Below are 19,549 nucleotides of genomic sequence, written 5' to 3'. Positions count from 1 at the left end.
TTCATCTCCCACTCCAAAGTCCCTATAAGCCTTAAGAAGATCATTGGCTTTTCCAAAGCCAAAACAATGACTTGAACAGCTATTGGAAGTCAAGCTGCTCTTCGAGGCTTCTGGAAGAACAAGACAGTGTACAGCACTAAACTGATGCCAGACAACCATGGAGCTGTTTCTCAGCATTATGCTCTTTTTGTTTATATGCTTAATACCGGTGAAAGCAGAGACAAAAAAATAGCAAAAAATTAATAGATATTCCCCACTTGAATACAAAGACTTAGCCAAAAGGGTATATATGTATTTAATACAGGTAAAAGAAAATGCGGATAATAAAAATTATAAATATTTTCATTCTTTTGTTTAAATAAGAAATCAATGGCTTACAAAAAGAAGGAAGTATCCTGAAGCTATGACAAGCAAGTTTCTGAGCTCCACCTAATGAGCTGTGTCCAAACCAACAGGGTACTTTGTGTCCAAAGTACCAACAGGGTACTTTGGCTCTGAACTGTGATTTTAAGTGCAACTGCATTAAGAAGTCATTTTCTAATTGACTAAAACACAAGAGCTCTGTACTACCTCAATGAAATAGAACATGACTCCTAAGTATAGAATTGAAGTGGGTTTTAAAGAAATGAAAGGCACCTTCAGATAATAAGATGCTAGAAAGACTCCTACTGACTACAACTTAAAGAACACATTATTAATTTAAAATGTTTCAAACCAGCAATAAAGCAGAGTTGTTTAAAAAATTTACACTGTAGCTTATTACCCTATTTACATATTGTATCTGCTTATGGTTTTTCGCTACCATTTCAGGCAGCAATTGCAAGCCATAAGGCAAGATAGGAAAAAAAAAGAGAAGTGAGCCTTAGATAAGAGTTACTTAAAGACTATTCCTCAAATTTCAGAAAGGTTAATGAACAAATTGCAACTCTGACCTTTCTGATATAACATCTTAACCACCATGTGAAGAAATCTGACACAAACACTATTTCAACACTGTTTAAAAGAGCACCCACCTCTGCTTAAGAGCCAGGATTCACTCCCACATGAGTCACCAGCCACCTCCAATCCATCTCTTACCCTTGTTTCTGTCACCTCAATCAAACTGAAGATTCTTAGCTCCAAGAGGAACAGCTGTCCACCAACATCTGCAGGCTGGCTCACTGATGCAGAGAACATATTTGGACTCTCTTCCTTCAATATTCTCCATATTTCATGCTACTGGACCACAACATCTAGTCCAGGCTGGGGTCAGCTCTGTCCTGTCTGGGACCCCCTGGCAGTTTTGGCAGTGAGGTGCAAGAGGACTCACCTTTTACCTGCCCGAGGGCACTGTGACTGCATTGTTGTCACAATGGGTGACATGGAGAGCTCCTTAGGAGCTACCCTGGATGAATGAGTCACACTCCCCTGCAGGCACCAGGTGTAGGTGTTGAAGCCTCCTTTGGCACCCCTTCCCCAGCCAAAAGAAACACAGAAACCCAAATCTCTTTGCACCATCAAGTCTTTTCAATATTCTTCCATCTCAAACAGTTTCTTTTTTGTGCCATGCTTTACACAGTTTTCAAACTGATTTCTACAGTATTTCTGTGATCTATCAGAAGCTTATACTTCAAAGCGTGAACTGGAATTCCAAACAGATAATACTTGGGCATACGCTGAGGCTGGCATACTAAAGCTTCAAGTTTCCCCGTTGTTAGTAGTAGAAATTTTTAAAGTACCACAAATGCATGGGAAATAAACATGTTATCTGAATATGTTCAATTATATTCAAATAACTGAAAGTAAAACACTGAAAGAACAGACTGCAAAGGAGATTAAGGAATATGATACATACACATAGGGAAATTGTCAATCTACACACAGAGAAATCTCACCACATTATAGCAAATCAGAAGTCCAAGGGAAAATTAAAGAAAATCTCAAAAAAAAATTAATTAACATACAGAAACTTAAGTCATTTTGAAAGACTAGGAACAAAGCCACCTGGTGCAATAAAATATAGACTCATGTTTACCCTGGAAGCATTTGTACAGTTACATCGTTTCCAGAAAAGATTGGGCAACATTATAGAAACCTAAATGACAACCTCCATAATCCAGACCAGCTCCAGAATGTAGCAGGGAGGGACACAAACAAATTTAGTTCTCTAGAAAATCTTCCATGTTACTTGTGTGCTGCTGCAAGGTATTTTGTCATAAAGTCTGCAGCTTCTTTTTCTGCAGCCCAAATTTTTTATCACATGCCACCACAGCATCTGCAGCACCTGACCGAATGCTTGATAGACGAATATTAGAAACAACATTTTTCAGTGAATGCTCTGAAGCGTATTTCTTTATTTCATCTCGCAACCACACATGTAGACTTTTTAGTGCTTACTGCAAAGCCTTAAAAACTGATTACTAGCTCTTCTCTGTTGATCATTTTCCCCTCCAGCTTTTAAGTTAGAACAGCTTTTTACTGACATCATTAGAAATAAACTTCCCTAAAGGTTATTCAAACTCAGACAAATCATTCAAATGAAGGTAGCAAAGGAATTGGGAAAGCATGAGACAGGAAGACTGAGGTTATGACAGTAGTTTGGTCCAGTACTATTCCCTTTTCCAGATATTTTTTTTCCTGTATTTAGAGACTATTCTGTAAACGCAAAGAGCTTTTCAAGCCTTTGTGCAAATTTACAGAAGGTAAATTTTATGCATTAAAGAGATTGTTCTTATTGCTGAATGTGGTAGAGGTACTATCTCAGTAATAAGCACAAATCTGCTGGCAAGCTGTGTTTCATTGATAACATATGGGATACTGCAACATACGGAGAGAGAGCAGCATAAAAGTGATCCCACTGGGAAAGCAGCCTGGACACGAAGTACACATCAAAGCAAATTTTATAAAAAGCTTTCTTGAAAGACGGAAGATCAAGTGCTTAGCACTTTGGTGATCACAACCACCTCATCTAAGCCCAGTGGACAGAATATAGAGTTAACTGATGAAACCAGGAGCTATGAGAGCTACAGCAAGATGCAATCATATGAGCTTTCAACAGAACTGTGAATGCTGTTATGTCAGTGCCTCAAAGCTTTGCTTTAAAGCTTACAGTCGGTCTAAAAAGCGTAGACAAACATCTATGGGGTCCTAGTGCCTCTGAAGTGATCTGGCTTGTTGGCACAAACAGTATATTTTTAGATGCAACTTCCTAAGAAACTGCCCAGAACAGTACAGTTCTCCATTCTGAACTGAATGTTATCTTTGTTAAAAAACAATTTCACGGATTTGAAAAGCTGCTGAATACACGTAGAAACTTTGGTCTTTAGAAGCTATGGGGGACTCTAGAAGCATCTGCACAAAGATTAAGTATAACAGATATCTAACAGGTGTTTTACATTGCATACCCTACAATTCTAAACTTGCCAGTCAGACGTTTACTGTCAGGAGCGTACCAAGCACACGGTCATAACTACTTACAATAGCGAAAATTGACTGTCAAGCACCCACACAGAAATTGCTTTTAAATCCTGGGAAGCATGAAAGTACAACCGGTTAAAAAAAAATTATATATATATATATATATATATCTATATATGTGTGTGTATGTGTATATATATATTCAATGGTCTCTTCTGTTCCCAGTTCCTTGATTTGTAACAGACTATAACAAAAAACCTTGGTACATTTTGGAGGGAAGAGGAAACTCTGTTCCCTTCTGGCAGGCAGGGCTGCCCCATTCCACCACGTAAAAATGGACTCACCTCTGACAGTGAATCACGACAGATTCCTGCGGTGTCCAAACACCTATTTTATTTCTAAGTCTAGTTGTCCTTTGGAAGTGTAAAACTTTGAAGTCGTCTTTTTTTTTTTACCAAGCATACAACTAATCCCGGCTTTTATTTAACTCCTCCTTTTGCTGGCACTCGCTGCAGATGGATGGCTATTTCTTGACAGTGGTAACAAATCTGAAGGTACTCCAAATAAAAGTACAATTCTGCATCCCAAAATTTAATTGGGGTCTGGGTTTCTGAGATGACATGTTGGTATATATGTTAATGGGGAACAACAGAATTTAACCAATCCTTTGACAGCCAAAATAGACATAGTTGTCAAACAGTGGGGTACAACCACATTTGGAGGATGTTTTTTCACTATCTAAACTGAAACCAAAAGACACCAGATAGCTTCAAGTACAATCCATTGAGCTCATACTACATAGGGTGATAGAGAGATGCCAGAGAAGGGATTTTTTAGGAAACAATTCATTTCAGAAAACAGTAAAAAGAAAAGCCTCCTAGAAGATAGGTGAAAATGGAAATATCAAGGACTCCTGGACTACCTAAAATTGTAAGGTTGGACAGTCAGCACAGAAGCTCCACTTGGTCAGCTTGTAATAAAGCATGTGACTAGTTTATCCGTATTTTTATTTATTATTGCTTTCCTTCAGAAATATTTCTAATTCCAGATATTAAAATATTCAGTTTAAGATGACTTGGTTACATCAGAAATCTGAGATTACGCATAGAAGAATGAAAAATGCAAATGCAACGAAGTAGTTGACATAACAAAATTGCTATATCCAGCTGCGGTGTGTCACGCAAGCCAGGTAAAAACAAGAGAACAAACATAAAAAGGGAACTCAGAGCGTCTGTAGAGGATATATCAACAGCTTCTATAACGGTGGGATTCTTACATCTTCCTCTGAATCATTCAGTGTTCACTTCTCTCAGAAAACAAGTAGAGCCAGGCTATAATATACTCCCACTAAGGTGCCAACTCACATGAAACAATAACTAAATGTAGTTTCTTAACAAGATCAGACCACTTAGAGCAATGAAGCTTTTCTTCTTCCAAGAGCAGCTTGAGGAAAAAAAAGATGTGTCAATGTCTTAAATTGGAAAATTTTAAAAATTACTAAAATACTTTTAAAAAACCCCTTTGCATCAGTTAAGATTTAAAACATTTCTAAACACAACTGAAGAGCTGCATCGGCAATACCAGGGTGTAAACGTAGGAGGAAACAGCAGAAGATGTAATAATCTGGTTTTACCACGTTACCGTCAAAACAAAAGAAAGAAAAAAAAGGGGGGGGGGGGGGGGGGCAAACACAAGGGTGAAAAAGGAAAGGAAAAAAATAAAAATAAATTTTAAAAAAAAGTAATACACACATTTGGTTTGATCTGTATCTGTACCAGCCTTATGATGTAATCATAACAGAAAGAAACTCAGCTCAGACTGGGGACAACACTTACTTAAATGATCTCCAACTAAACAAAAGGTGTTTCTGGCAATAGCTCTGATTACTTTTTCTGAATCAGCAGCAGCCCTTGTTCCAAAGTAGGTTTCGGAGGATGTCAAGCAGCTGTAAGAGGTCTTACTTTACCTAAGACAAAGCTCCCAAAATTCAGGAGCTGTGGTTATACAAAGAACTCTGACATCTCCTTAGAATCCAAGCTTTTAATTACTGCATCGCACAGAAAACAAAAATCTGCAACAACAATACTGCGAAGTAAGGAATACTTTCCTACAATAGTACAACACTTCAAAGCAGGATCAAAGCAATGACATCTGATTTTCCTATTATGCTTCACACAAACAGACGGGACATTCACTGGATACCATTAAATAAGACCAGCAGAACACCTTCCTTTCTCCTTTTATTCCTCAGCAATTCCCCCCCGAAAGCAAATCAAAACTGTAAAATGTTAATTTTAAGAATGTCTTGCTTAGTATACTTCCCCGAGAATCTAATATTTCACTAACCTTATTGGTACTACCTTTTTATGTCACTGTGTACTTCTACCATTGGTAGAATTTTTCTCCAAAAGCGCTGCTCACCTCTAGAGGCACCATACTCACCCACACAATGCATGGTCAAAGCACTGCTGTAATTGTAGTTAGTATTTTCCAGAAAAATACACTTTCTGTCCTTACCATTACCTATTTACACATACCTTGCTTTAACTTTATGATTATGAGGTGAACTAGACACATAGGAAAACCATACGGTAATCAACCCTCATACAGTCTTCATGTCAAGAGCTTAACAACTCTCCCACAAGATCAGTTCCTGAAGAATATTATCTTTTTCTGAATAGCCATGCAATAACAAACTAGGATTTGGCTCTATCATCTCTAGGTTTAAAATAATCACAATGTATGGTATGTAGCTTTTAAAAAAGCCTGATTTAATATAACAATAACTCATGTGGGGCAGCAGATTAGCAATTGCTATTGCAGTATGTAATACTCTGGTATTTTTTATGGCAAGACTATCACTGGTATTTATCATCTTACCTTTTCACAAGAATAAAAATGCTCCTGGAAAGTAATCTTCCGTGTCATTCATTAGAGTTCATTACATAAAGCTAATTTTAGAGCATAGCAGTATTTTGTAAACTACTAGTATTGTAGACACGGTTAAAACAAGTTTTAAGCAGCAGTCCAATACTTGGAATCTTTCACATGATTTCAATTTAGCTCAACTTTTATTTGATCAAGACTACACACATTATGTACTACACTCAGTACTCAAGATCAGCCTTCATTACATGTTTGCAAACAGAAAACATGCTTCTATGTTTTATAGCTTATAAAGGTACTACTTCTTAAATCTGTCCACTTGTAATTATGACTTCGGGTTTTTTTTCTGAAGTGAAGATTATTACTACAGCAAGCGTTTTTATTACAAGTTCCTCATGGGAACCTCCTCTATTCTGTACTTACTATTTTTTCATTTCATTCACATCCCCTAATAATCTATTCCATTCAAAATTTCCTTGCTGATATTTCTTGCCTAATCAAGATCAAAATATCTAATTAGCCTCCTTCTTTTCAAACTGCAGAATTTCTCATTATGAATTACAAGGAGGGAGATATGCTATAAGACATTCCATTTTCTTTGGAAGTGATCCAAGTTGATTCGGGATCACAAAGCATTTTTATTAAATTTAACCCTACAACAGCAAAAAAATCCCATGTTATTATTCAAACAAAACTACTGTCCTGCACAGCATTATAAACTGAACAAACTACTTCACTCAGACCAAGTGAAATGCATAGCAGTGATAGAATACAATCTTTTCTCATTACCTTTTTTATTTTTACATGCATAAATCTGAAGACAGTGGGTTAGGTTTTTCCAATTAAAAAAATCTTCAGTGAGAGTGTAACATCTCTAAATGACAATGTGCTTGGGAAAACTTACCTGGAGTATTTTCTTCTGGATCTACATTAATTTTGAGAAGGGTTCAATACCTAATTTAGTCACTATCCTTGTACTCTTTTTTAGTGCTTACAATTCTTGGCACTTGCAGCTGACAAACGTGGGGGAAGATCCCCACACATTTTTCAACCATGTCCATATAATATAAATGGTGAAAAAAATGGAAAATATGGATATATCAGGGAACAATGAATGGTACAGAAATGGAATCTTATACTAAACTATAACTGGATGCTGAAATTTAATGGCTGACATATTATTTTAATGCACATACAGGATATTCAACTGAACAGTACAGAACCATTAGAAAAGGAAAGATTGTGTGTGAGAAAATATTATACCTCAGTTTTATGATTTAAGTTAAGAACCTACTATTATTTGTTTACAGGAGAGGGTGTGTGTGTATGCTCGTTTTATGTTTGCTCCAGTGGCATTTCGAAACAGCACTACAGAACATGATAGTACACACTTAAGATTTTTAAATTGTAACTACTGAAGACCAAGAAAGGAAACCAGTGAATAAAACCCTCTAACAGGCAGTTTTAGCAGTCTACAATACATTTGTTTATATTTTAAGATTAAAGGGGTCACATGAAACCATAAACAGAAAAGATTATACGTTTGGTAGGCATAAACTATTGATCATGTGATCAATACTGATCAATGTGATCATTCTATCACCTGTATGCACTTTCATTTCGCTCTCAGAATATCTCACTATATAAACTGATGTAATATTCTACAAAGTAAGACTCTCTAATCCAAAAGAGAAAAGGAGAGATACTGACTTCTCGCTCTGAGAACAGTCAAGCAGTGGTGCAAGTTGCAGAGATGGGCAGAGTGTTCTTACACTTGGAGATTTTCAAGGCCTGACTGAATAAAGACCAAAGGAACTTGGTCTGATCCTGTAGCAGAAGATTGGACTAGAATCTTCTTGCAGACTCTTCCAACTTCAGTTTTCTAACAACCCTACTATTTTTTGCCAGGGGCAAAGAAGGGTTTCCTTTTGCTCTTCTGAAAAGCACCGTTCAGCACCGTTCATCAAACGGTAACAACTGGGGTCAATACCTCTGTTGCAGGACTTCCACGTGCACCCTTTTCTCAAAACGCAGGCTCCAAAAAACAACCATGACCTTCTCATTCATGTTTTATTCTTATATCAACAACCACTGGTGGCTTCCTAGTTTGTTCCAAATTTGAAAACAACTTCTCTGGGTCCTCAAAGCTTTCTTTTGTGTCTGCTTGGAGCTCTTTCTCCGAAATTTTCCAGTTCATATTATGTAGTAGATTCATGACCTATGTTCTTCCCATAACACTGAATTCCAGCAGCTTAGTCTCAACATGCTCTATTGCTCTTAGAAAAGAAGCCACCACCTCAGCCTCCCTGGAGAGTTTTCCACCTGATGCAGTGCATGGCAGCTAGAACATGGCAAAAAGGCAGCCCACCTCCCTGCTGTCCAAACACACCTTTCTTAATAGAACAAGAAATAACATAAAGCTAACAGCTGAGCAAACAAAACAGGTGCTCTCAGTCACAGCTTCCATTGCTATTTGTGCAAATAAACTACAGACTCTGGAGGAAGGGCACTATTTATAGCTCTAAGCTAAGGTGTCTTGTTTTTGGTAGCCCACCAACATATCCAACAAGAGTTCACTGTTAATTTCAACATCCACACTGAACTGAGCTCTCCAGCAATTCTGAAACACAATTCAACTTAAGAAGCTTATACATGTATGTATAGCTACAGATTCCATGTATGCATAGCTACAGATTCCATGTATGCATAGCTACAGATTCCATGTACGTATGCATTCCTTTCACAACCTATCGATATTTTTAGCTTTTATTTTTCTCCTTGACTGTGCTGTTGACACTATGTACACATTCACCACAACAGACATTTTAAAAGTCTCAAGTGGATTTTTAAGTACATTAGATTCTTTGGCACAATGTTACAAACCGAAGTTCAGCTTGTATGAATGCCTTAAGTATGCCTACCACCGTTCTTTCATCAGAATGCTGTATTTTTCAATTTCAGTGTTTATTAGTGTATATTAATTAGACCAGAAAAAATAAAAAGGCAATTATAATTACTGGTTTACATGTTAATTCCTCCTTCCAGGCCACTACAGAATCACTGCTTCAGGCAGAGCTAAACCCTACTGATTACGTATTAAATGATAAAATGTCCCACCTATCCCATGTCCAGTAGGACTCAGTTCACCCCTTAAGAATATCCCTGAAAATGTCAACCAAAAGAGGAAATAAAATAATACTCATTACTATATTAAGCTCAAATAATTAAGACAAAGAACAAGTCATCCTTAGGTTTCTTATCCACTCCGTTTCCATCTGGAATTAGACTTGCTAATCTACCAGACTTGCACAGAAATGGACAATGTATAAAAGCACTATTTACACATTGAGAAGCCTACATGAAGGATGAGGATACATGTGGGTACAATCACCCATCACTGTTTATACTGTGCAAGTTTCATACAGCTCTGTCCTGCCACTCCCCAGAAATTACTTAAGAGAATACACTCTTACCCTTGGATTTTAAACAGAAAGTGTAAGTCATACTCCTCTAGACAAATGCGAAACTGGCCATGGTATGTGGAACAAACAGAGAGTAAATGCAAATATGTTGCAAGGAAGAGAATAGAGTTGAACAACCTGCATCACCACTAGACTTCAAAATGTTGGGCGTTTGCTGGGTTTTATGTTTTGGGGTTTGGTGGCAGGGGAGCAGGTAAGAGGAAAAAAGGAGTTTTAAAAACGGGGGTATTAGAAAGGCAAGTCACTTATTTCAGTCTTTTTCCTAAGTGGTTAAAAGAACTATGCAGCAGCTCCACAACCCTTTTTATACGTACACCTGGGAAGAATACTGAATCCTGTTACTTTGCTCAGTGTTACCCTGATGTGGTTTAGACCAGATGTTTAAATGTTACAGTATGTACATTTTCTTCTCTTCTTCCAAGGCAAAAGCAAAATAAGAGGAATATTTGACTTCACTCCACAAGAGACCTATTTAATAGTTTGGTGGTTATGTAAGTAAAGGTAGCTTGGCTAAGTCAATGTTGACGACATACAGAACGACATGATCCTAATGAGTTGGAAAATATTGGCTCTCATGAGATTCAACCAGATGCTACTGCGCTGAGAAAGCTACTGTATTATTGAATTTCATTTTTATGAGGTAAAATTTATTATTCAACCATTAAGGTATCCCACATGAAATCTTGCATAAAATAGTTTTACAGTTACTTTCTGGAAAGTAGATTTTATTTTAACTTTAAGACATCATTTACATGAGGGATTCAAATGCCTATTTGATCACCTTCAATAGAGAAATGTAAGGTCTGCAAGCAATTTTCCCAAAAATACCAGATTAATGGAACCGAACTGTCAACAAAATAATGAACTACCTGAATGGGACAAGGAAAAAGTGGTAGCAAGTTCCAGTTTTCCAGAGTAAACTAAAGCCATGTGTGACTGTGTATATGTTTTCTTGGCAGACTGAAATGGCTAGAAACTGAGTATTTCAGGTACCTACTAACAAATAATGAAAAAACAGACTGTAAAATTACTCCATAGGATTAAATTATGCTCAACTTGAAATATATTAAGTGGCACTATTTTTCTAAAATTTTGGTATTTTATACACTTATTTTTAATAAAAATATTCTATAATAATAACTGTAAAATACTTTTATTAGCATCAATACATCCACTTGCAAAAAAAGTAGAAAGCATGATGCATTTCAGATTCATGTTTGTTTTCACATTTATAGTAGGTGAAATGCAAAAATCAGGATGTTTCACAGGCATGCACAAGTGTAAGAATGAACAAATTATTTAACCAACATGTTACATACTGTTGTGCTTGTATACCAAGGGGATTATAAATTAAAACCAAAAGAAACAAATTTCCAATGAGCTCGGTGGGTTAAAGACTGCTTTTGTTCTTTTTTTGATAATGCCTTTTTCTTGACCCATGAAAAAAGAGCAAATAGTTTTTTGCAGGTGTTTTATTGATCCATTTCTTGTTTTGCATTTTCTCACTTGGTATTCCAATCTACTATTTTAAATTTTGTATTCTTTTTGTTCTGTCACAACTCTTATTTTAGGCAGTATGAATCTTTCCTGTACTTTTAAATGTTGAAGCTTATTCGAGTAATAAGTTTTATCGTTTATATTTATCTCATTTTTTAAATTGTCTTGACTTCTCTAAACCCTAAAAATACCAGCTGATATTTGAAAAGAACCTTTGCCAAGTAGGCATTTCAAACTATGGATTATAGAAGTGCTAGAGTGTGACTGCAATGAATGGAGTTAAGTGCTTTCAAATAAAACTGTTAAGCCAATACCTATATCTTTAAATTCCAAATCAGTCATAATTAAAAATCTGCTCTGAGTAGAATGAAATAGTCTCAAGGAAGGCATAATATTTAAACATATTTACAATAAATATCTAGTGTAAAAAAACATATATCCTCCTTGAAACACTTTTTTACATGTCCTCCCCAAGTTCTGAGCTCCATCGGCTAGTCCAGCAATGTAGAAATCTTTTTATTGGCAGTTTTAAGATACCAGACCTTGCTAATAAGTATGAGAAATACAAATTTTAAGTAGCACAGGCACCTCATTCTTAAATTCTGACAGAAACTAAACACACACAACTTGCCTTTGAGACTTCAAGACTTATTTTTTCAGACAGCTTGCTTTTGGACAAGTTCATCGAAAGAGAAATTCTTGGCCTAGCCAATGAAGAGAACAAGCCTAATAACCAACAAACCATGAAATACTTGAGGTAAGTGTTTTCTCCTCATAGAAAAAGGTTTCTGGAGAGCAGTGGGTAGAAGGCAGGTGGGGGATATAAGAATGTTAATCGTCAAGCAATTTTCCCTTCCTGGTATTCCATGAACCTATTCCCAAAAAGAATTTGTACAGGAAAGAGCCTGAGAGTTCATTCCGAATCCCTACACAGCCTTCAGCCTGTATTGGTTCTAAAGGAAGTTTTGGAGCAGAAAAACATTTCTGCTCCAGATGAAACAGCAGAATGGAATTCCAGATACTAGCCATGGATTGTGTTTTGTGGTGAGACAGTTCAGAGCTCCTGTTCTAAACTACGCCCAGGGCAAGTTTTTCAGCAGCTGCCCAGCAGACAGGTTCCCAAAGAGGCCTCCATCATCTGGGAGGCTCTCCACAGCACAGCAAAGGCCAACAGTCATGGGCCCTTCTCTGAAGGTCTCTCCTCTTCCTGTAATTCATGTATCTGTACTTGTCTTCCTATTAAATTTTGGCTTTCTTAACTTCCACTGCTCTTCTTCAGCTCTTTCTACCTGCTTCTCCTTGCTTTGTCTTCCCCCACATCTCTCCCACTTTTTTTATTAGCTGATCCTCTTTGTAACTTTTGCCTTCCTTTCATTTTTTTCTTTCTTATTTCCCCCTAATATATCTGTTCTTCTTTCCCTGCAGCATGTCTTAGCCCATAGTGTAATCACAGTTTCAGTGATGCAATTTTAAAACTGAAAAAGATGGCTGTGTTGGAAAAAACATATAACCAGGGCCCATAATCCCTGCTAAAAAAAGATCTATGCCAAGGGGATACAAAAGCTTGTGGTATCACTTTTGAGTTCAAGTAATACTAAATGAATATATTATGGAGGCACATCACCTGGCGCAAAGCCTCAAAGACAGAAGGAGCTCAGCAACAACTGCTTTGGCCCAACAACACTCCTCAATCACTGCACCAAAAGTGGTAATACAAATATAGACAGCTGAGAAAGATGTAGGCCAGGGGTTTCAAACTCATTTTCACCAGGGACCACATCAGCCTCACGGTTGCCTTCAAAGGGCTGAAGGTAATTGTAGGACTGTATAAATGTAGTTGAAGGTGAGGCTGATGTGGTCCCTGGTGAAAATTAGTTTGACGCCCCTAAGTAGGCTATCTAAACAAATAGCAAACATCTGAGACTAGCTACATGCAAGCAGTATATGGTAGACAAAAAATTTGAAGTCTCAGTATGTTTTCAAAATTAAAAGAACAGATCTGGAAGGGTAATACACAACTAGAACATTTCTGTAGGAGGGGAAAAAAGCATGGTGGTGTACCATGTACCAAGAATGAGCAAAATCCAGTGATCAAGACTGCAGGCAGGCAGATCTGCTGGAAATCTCAGGGTAACAGCAGACGATTAAAAATACGAAGAAACTACTTAAGCCCTTCCTTTTTTTTTTTTGAGAATAATGTCTGGGCAGGGGTTTTTTATTTGTTTTTAACAGGCCGATAGGAATCTAGATAGAGACGTAGCTGTTTGTCCCGCTATACTTCTAATTAGTTAGAAAGATGGCCTTTAGAAGTTGGAAGGTAGAAGATACTTCAGGCAACAGCGCTCATGAAACACACAGCTTATGATTCTTGTAACAGCAGAATGATAGCAATTAATTTCAAGAAAGAGAACCCCTAGGAAACAGAAAAAAATGAAGATAAGGAGATATTTAATTTTATTGTTAATTTTTCCTGCAAGACTAGTACAATTTCATAGAAACAAAATCAGAAAAAGTTAAGGAATTAAGGGAAAGAGCTATAAAAGAAAATAAAGCAAATGTGTTTATACTTGCATTATTTGCATAAAATTGATCAAAGAAACAATCCACAACACCACAAAGATTGAAAGCTGTTTTCTTGAGGTACTTTTGTACTGCTCCTGTGCATATCTAAAAGTGAGCTGTGGTCAGATGGAAAACACCATACGATTGACAAAACAGCTGCTATTTCCATGAGATGTTACATTTCACAATAAAAGCTCATCTGTATACCCAAAAGAGATTCTCAGAGAAAAGCTATAGAGGGAGCCCAAATAATACTCTACTGGGCTACTCCCATGCCCATCACAGGAGCCACCAGCCCAGCACAGGTCGACTGGCACAAGCACGGAGGAGCACAGGGGCACACCAGGGCAGGCAGGAACCCAAATCATGGACTCCCAAGGAAAATTTATGTGGGAGGAACTAAGCTAAATGTTACTAACAGAATATCAGAGAGTAACCAATGTGCCTTGTTCACTGAAGAGTTCCTTATTGACTACATTATCCTCATAGTTACTTCACAAAAAAAACCCCAAAACTGAAATTCCAATTACAGCCATGTTTTATCAGAAGTTAACACACATACATGTCACTGTTAAAGTATATGGAAGGTGGTCAATGGGGCAGAGTCCGGTTGGAGGCCTATATCTAGTGGAGTGCCTTCAAGGGTCGGTGCTGGGGCCAGTAGTGTTCAATATATTCATCAGTGACTTGGATGAGGGACTAGAGTGCACTATCAGCAAGTTTGCTGATGACACCAAGCTGGGAGGAGTGGCTGACACGCCAGAAGGCTGTGCTGCCATCCAGAGACCTGGACAGGCTGGAGAGTTGGGTGGGGAAAAATTTAATGAAATATAACAAGGGAAAGTGTAGAGTCTTGCATCTGGGCAGGAACAACCCCAGGTTCCAGTATAAGCTGGGGAATGACCTATTAGAGAGCAGCATAGGGGAAAGGGACCTGGGGGTCCTGGTGGACAACAGGATGACCATGAGCCAGCACTGTGCCCTTGTGGCCAAGAGGGCCAATGGCATCCTGGGGTTTATTACAAGGGGGGTGGTTAGTAGGTCCAGAGAGGTTCTCCTTCCCCTCTACTCTGCCCTGGTGAGACCACGTCTGGAATATTGTGTCCAGTTCTGGGCTCCTCAGTTCCAGAAGGACAGGGAACTGCAGGAGAGAGTCCAGCACAGGGCAACAAAGATGATTAAAGGAGTGGAGCATCTGCCTTATGAGGAAAGGCTGAGGGAGCTGGGTCTCTTTAGTTTGGAGAAGAGGAGACTAAGGGGGGACCTTATTAATGTTTATAAATATACAAAGGGTGAGTGTCCCGAGGATGGAGCCAGGCTCTTCTCTGTGACAAACAATGGTAGGACAAGGGGTAATGGGTTTAAACTGGAACATAAGAGGTTCCACTTAAACTTGAGAAGAAACTTCTTCTCAGTAAGGGTGACAGAACACTGGAACAGGCTGCCCAGGGGGTTGTGGAGTCTCCTAATCTGGAGACATTCAAAACCCACCTCGACACGTTCCTGTGTAACCTCATCCAGGTGTTCCTGCTCCAGCAGGGAGATTGGACTAGATGATCTTTCAAGGTCCCTTCCAATCCCTAGCATTCTATGATTCATTCTATGATTCCATGACACTACGTACAAAGATGATTTTCAACACAGCGTGATACTACATTTTACACAAATGTATTCCAACAAAAGGTAGCACACTTACAGAATCAACCAAGCCAAGAACTAGGGCCGAAGGGCAGACAGCAACCATTTCACAGCCTTGAACTCAAAGCTGCCTTATCTGGTTAATACGAAATACAACTACAGAAGTACAAAATTTACCAGGTCAAGCGTTAAGCCACGAACAAGAGAAGATCAAAACAAGTGTATTATACTGTTCATTTACTTTATTGTAAGTACTTAAAATGTGTGCTCCAGATTTCTTTTCTGCAGATATATTGTTAGCACAGTTGTATCACAGTTCATTGAAATGAAGGATTGAAACATGTTAAATGATGGAATGGTTCAGTTTGGAACTCTGAAAGCCCTAAGACCATCCGAAATGACCAAATGACTGTTTTTTTCCCCCCATTTCTTTGACGTGTGCATTATAAACCTGCTACCTTCAGAAGCACCAGTTCTTGAAAATAAAACCTCGGGATCTCATCCATAGGTGACCCCCCACAGAATCAAGGAATGAAGGGAACCAGTGACTTTGGGGGAAAGAAGGAAAAACTAAGCACTTGAAACAGTTATTCCAAGGGTTACACACCTGAAAATACAACAGTTCTTCTGCACCATTAGATCACAGATTTAAACTGCAGAAAACAAAACAAAAACAAACCCCACAAACAACAAAACAACAAATAAACAAAACACAAAACCACACACAAACACACAACAGGACTGAAAAAAGAAAATATGACTAAGAAAAACAGGACTGATAAAGACTTCCAGTAGTAGTCCAATCTATCATCCTGCCTTAAGTCACTACTTACTACATCTGAATCATTCTTCTGACACATACTGTAAGACTGGTAATGATGGACATTCCAAAAGATATCAATTATTTTTGTAATGTGTTTATTCACAACAGATAAAAAATAGTGAGTCTAAATTATTCTAGCCTGCACAGAAATATTAAACAAAAAAATGTCTTCTTCTGGATGACCTTCATGCACTTGAAGACTATAGTCTCCTCTATAAACTGGCCAAAATCCTTCATTTATTCCCCAAATTCATGGGTGTTTTGCAAAAGGATGAGAGGTACCCAATTTCATTATTTAAATCATCATCACTGAGACGTGCATATCTTCAGCAATTTCACAACAGTTAAGTAACATATATTTATGAAACTGGATGAGAAACATCTGCAGCCCTTTAAAAAAAAAAAAATCAATGCATGCCATTGACTAATAAAGCTCTTAATACACCAGATTTTTTTATTTCCTCCAACAGCTTCACCTCTGAATGATCTTAAATTAACAACATTGCACCATATAAGGCAGCAAGGGTGGATGTTTCAGATGAGGGAAGCATGGAAAAATTGTCCTGCATGGGAAAATTAAATGCATCCAGAAACTGGTGCCAAGGAGTGAAGCTGGGTGGCTTAGCTTACATCCTGGATTTCAAGCATAAGCTATAAATACCCATATACACACAAAAAACATTCTGTCTGTTAACTACTGTAAGTAAAAACCTGGATTTAAAGGATATAATTGTGTGCACATTCACTAGCAGTGCTCTGTACCATAATAAATACTTAACCAAAACCATCACATATTTACCTGAAGTTTGGAAAACCTCATTCAGTAAAGCTTCATTTACCACCACCGAACTGACATTTCCAACAGGATGACACCAGCTCTGATAAATAGTTTGAAGCAGAAGGGTTTGAGCTCTAGTTGCTTGAACTGTCAAATTAGGAAGCTCAAATATGCATTCTGTTAACGGGACATGAGCTCGCTTGGTCCTGTTTAAAATATCGAGAGAAAAAAAAAAAATAGGAAAATTGTTACTTTGCTGCATATAAACAAGTTAAAGACTTAGTCACAGAATACCAGACTATAAGCAGTCAGCTTATAAGGTTGGAGCTGTAAGCCTGTTAAATTTCTTCTTGCAAGAGCTGAACCTACTTACGCTGAAATCTGTCCAAAAATTCAATTTTCTGATTTTATTTAAAAGCTTACAGTGAATCACTAAATGAGATATGTCCAGTGATAAAAAAGAAACATACAGACAATGTCCATACAACCAAATATAAAGAGTTGACATAGAGCTCATTAAGTGATTCTAATATTTTTCAGTGCCTTTTACCTTATAATTGTGGAGGAGGAAGAGGTGGGGACAGGCATCGGGATGGTATTGCAAGGTAAAGGACATTCTGTTTGGAAATAAAATTCTTCTGTGGCAATGTAGTCCACTATCAACAACAAGGCTCCACCACAACTACAGAAAAATCAGCACATTACTTTTTCTTCCTAATATATACACTATTACCTGAGAGCAGGCAACACATTGATTACCTACATTCAACAAAAACTGCAAAGATTCTTTAATATTCTCATTTTGGAGCATATTTACATCACTATTCCTGCTCTCATCACCTTCTGCTGCATCACTGAGATGTACTTTTTATGCTATTTAGCATTATTTTCTCTAGTGTGGCCAAAATATAATCACTGATGCAGAGATTGGCTCATTCTCATTCCAGAGAATCTTCTCCATTAGAAGAGTTTAGGGAGAAGCCTAAAGCCATATGAAAATTAACACTATCAGGTTAATGTTCCATTGGGAATCAGACCCTCAAACAAGGGAAAGCTGCTCACACAATCTGTTAGCCCAGGAAAAAAGAATCCTTTACCAAAATGTTTGAGGAACTGAAAATATAAAGACATCACCTGGCAGACATTGAATGGCTCTTTAGATCAGCAAAATCAAAACCTTCCAAGGAACTGTCCCAAGCACTCCCAATACACTGCATCTCCATTGGGCTCCACAAGAAAATGTTTGCAGCCATCTGACCTAACAGAGGTGACATCCTACCAGCAGCTGCGACTCTGCAGGAGGCTTCATGAATTCAGAAAATGGCCATTCCTGATGCTCAAACTCTAAAACCTGTAGCAGCATGAAATAACACAAAATTCTGGCAATAACAAGTAGACATCCTTGCACATTCTGCACCTGACTGGGACAGTGGCCCTTCACCAAGAAAACTGTGAAGAAAAAAAGCCCATCATCAGTTCTCAGATGCATTATCACTATCATCAACATGAAGAAGCAGAATAGCAAAACATTCTGCTGCTAACACTTTAGGCCAATAAGCTGCAGATTAGGCCTGTGTGACACATGAAATGTGGTTTAGAAAGAAGCATTCTGAGCAGCAGAAGCCATGCATTAGCTACCATGCGACAGGGCAGTACAGCCAAAGGTAATGTCATCACTTTGAATTTGGACTTGCACACTGAAGCATTCATCCTAAGTCACAAACAGATCTTCTCCCTCAGTTCCTTGTCAATACCAGGAAACAGCTATCTGGAAACCATTTTCTCTGGAACAAGAATTATTAGTCTCATGAAGTGTTAGATACCAACAGTACGAACACACATCATATCTACGATGGCTGTATAGACCATTTTAAGGTAAAAGGAAAGAAAACAGCATTCATATACGTAACGAAGATCCATTCATTCTAGATCTGAGGATTAAACAAACTGCTTCTGCAGGTCACTATTTCTGCCCACTGCCTATAAAAGAAGATTATGATAATTATCTCAGTTGTTGATGTCTACACCACAGATCAAAGTTTCATAGAAAAAGTCCATCTACAAAAGCCAATTCCATTGCTTCTCACTAAAAATACAAACAAGGGAATAAAAGAAAAACTGATTCCTATGAAAGAAGATACTCATGAAAGACTCCCAGAAAATGGATATAAATACAGATGGAAGATAGAGAACAAACAAAAACAGCCCTTGTAGCCTTCTGTAACAGTAATCTGTATTCTTCAGACCAAGGTTTTTCAATATCATAAAGCATGGAATCAGGACTACCTGTCTCAAAAATGTTGAGAAGAAGGGGAAGGAACCACGTAACAAGACTACCTATGAGTTGCAAGTCATTCGCAGCTAATGACACAGCTGTGCTGCCAGCTTCAAATGCCATTTGCAGAAAAAGCATGAATGAAGGAACAATATTTCATGAATATATGGGAGAACTTAGCCTTGTGTCTTCATGTCTGGCAGTAGAAATTT

The 19,549-nt window shown here is 37.9% G+C and overlaps 1 protein-coding gene across 8 annotated transcripts in view; it reads right to left on the bottom strand.

Annotated features, from left to right (window-relative positions):
- The window catches only part of VPS13B (vacuolar protein sorting 13 homolog B), a 449,295-nt gene that overhangs the window by 338,097 nt on the left and 91,649 nt on the right, over positions 1-19,549 (bottom strand). For 7 of the 8 annotated variants that reach the window (XM_065054087.1, XM_065054081.1, XM_065054083.1 and 4 more), the window contains exon 17: positions 17,084-17,268. In XM_065054087.1, the coding sequence (XP_064910159.1) occupies positions 17,084-17,268 (185 nt within the window). Of the gene's footprint in view, positions 1-1,013; positions 1,295-17,083; positions 17,269-19,549 lie in introns of those variants that run through there. The other variant, XM_065054089.1, reaches the window with a different exon arrangement.

Source organism: Columba livia, chromosome 2 (genome assembly GCF_036013475.1).
Source record: "Columba livia isolate bColLiv1 breed racing homer chromosome 2, bColLiv1.pat.W.v2, whole genome shotgun sequence".
NCBI lineage: Eukaryota > Metazoa > Chordata > Aves > Columbiformes > Columbidae > Columba > Columba livia.
This window is presented reverse-complemented; position numbering and strand designations above follow the sequence as displayed.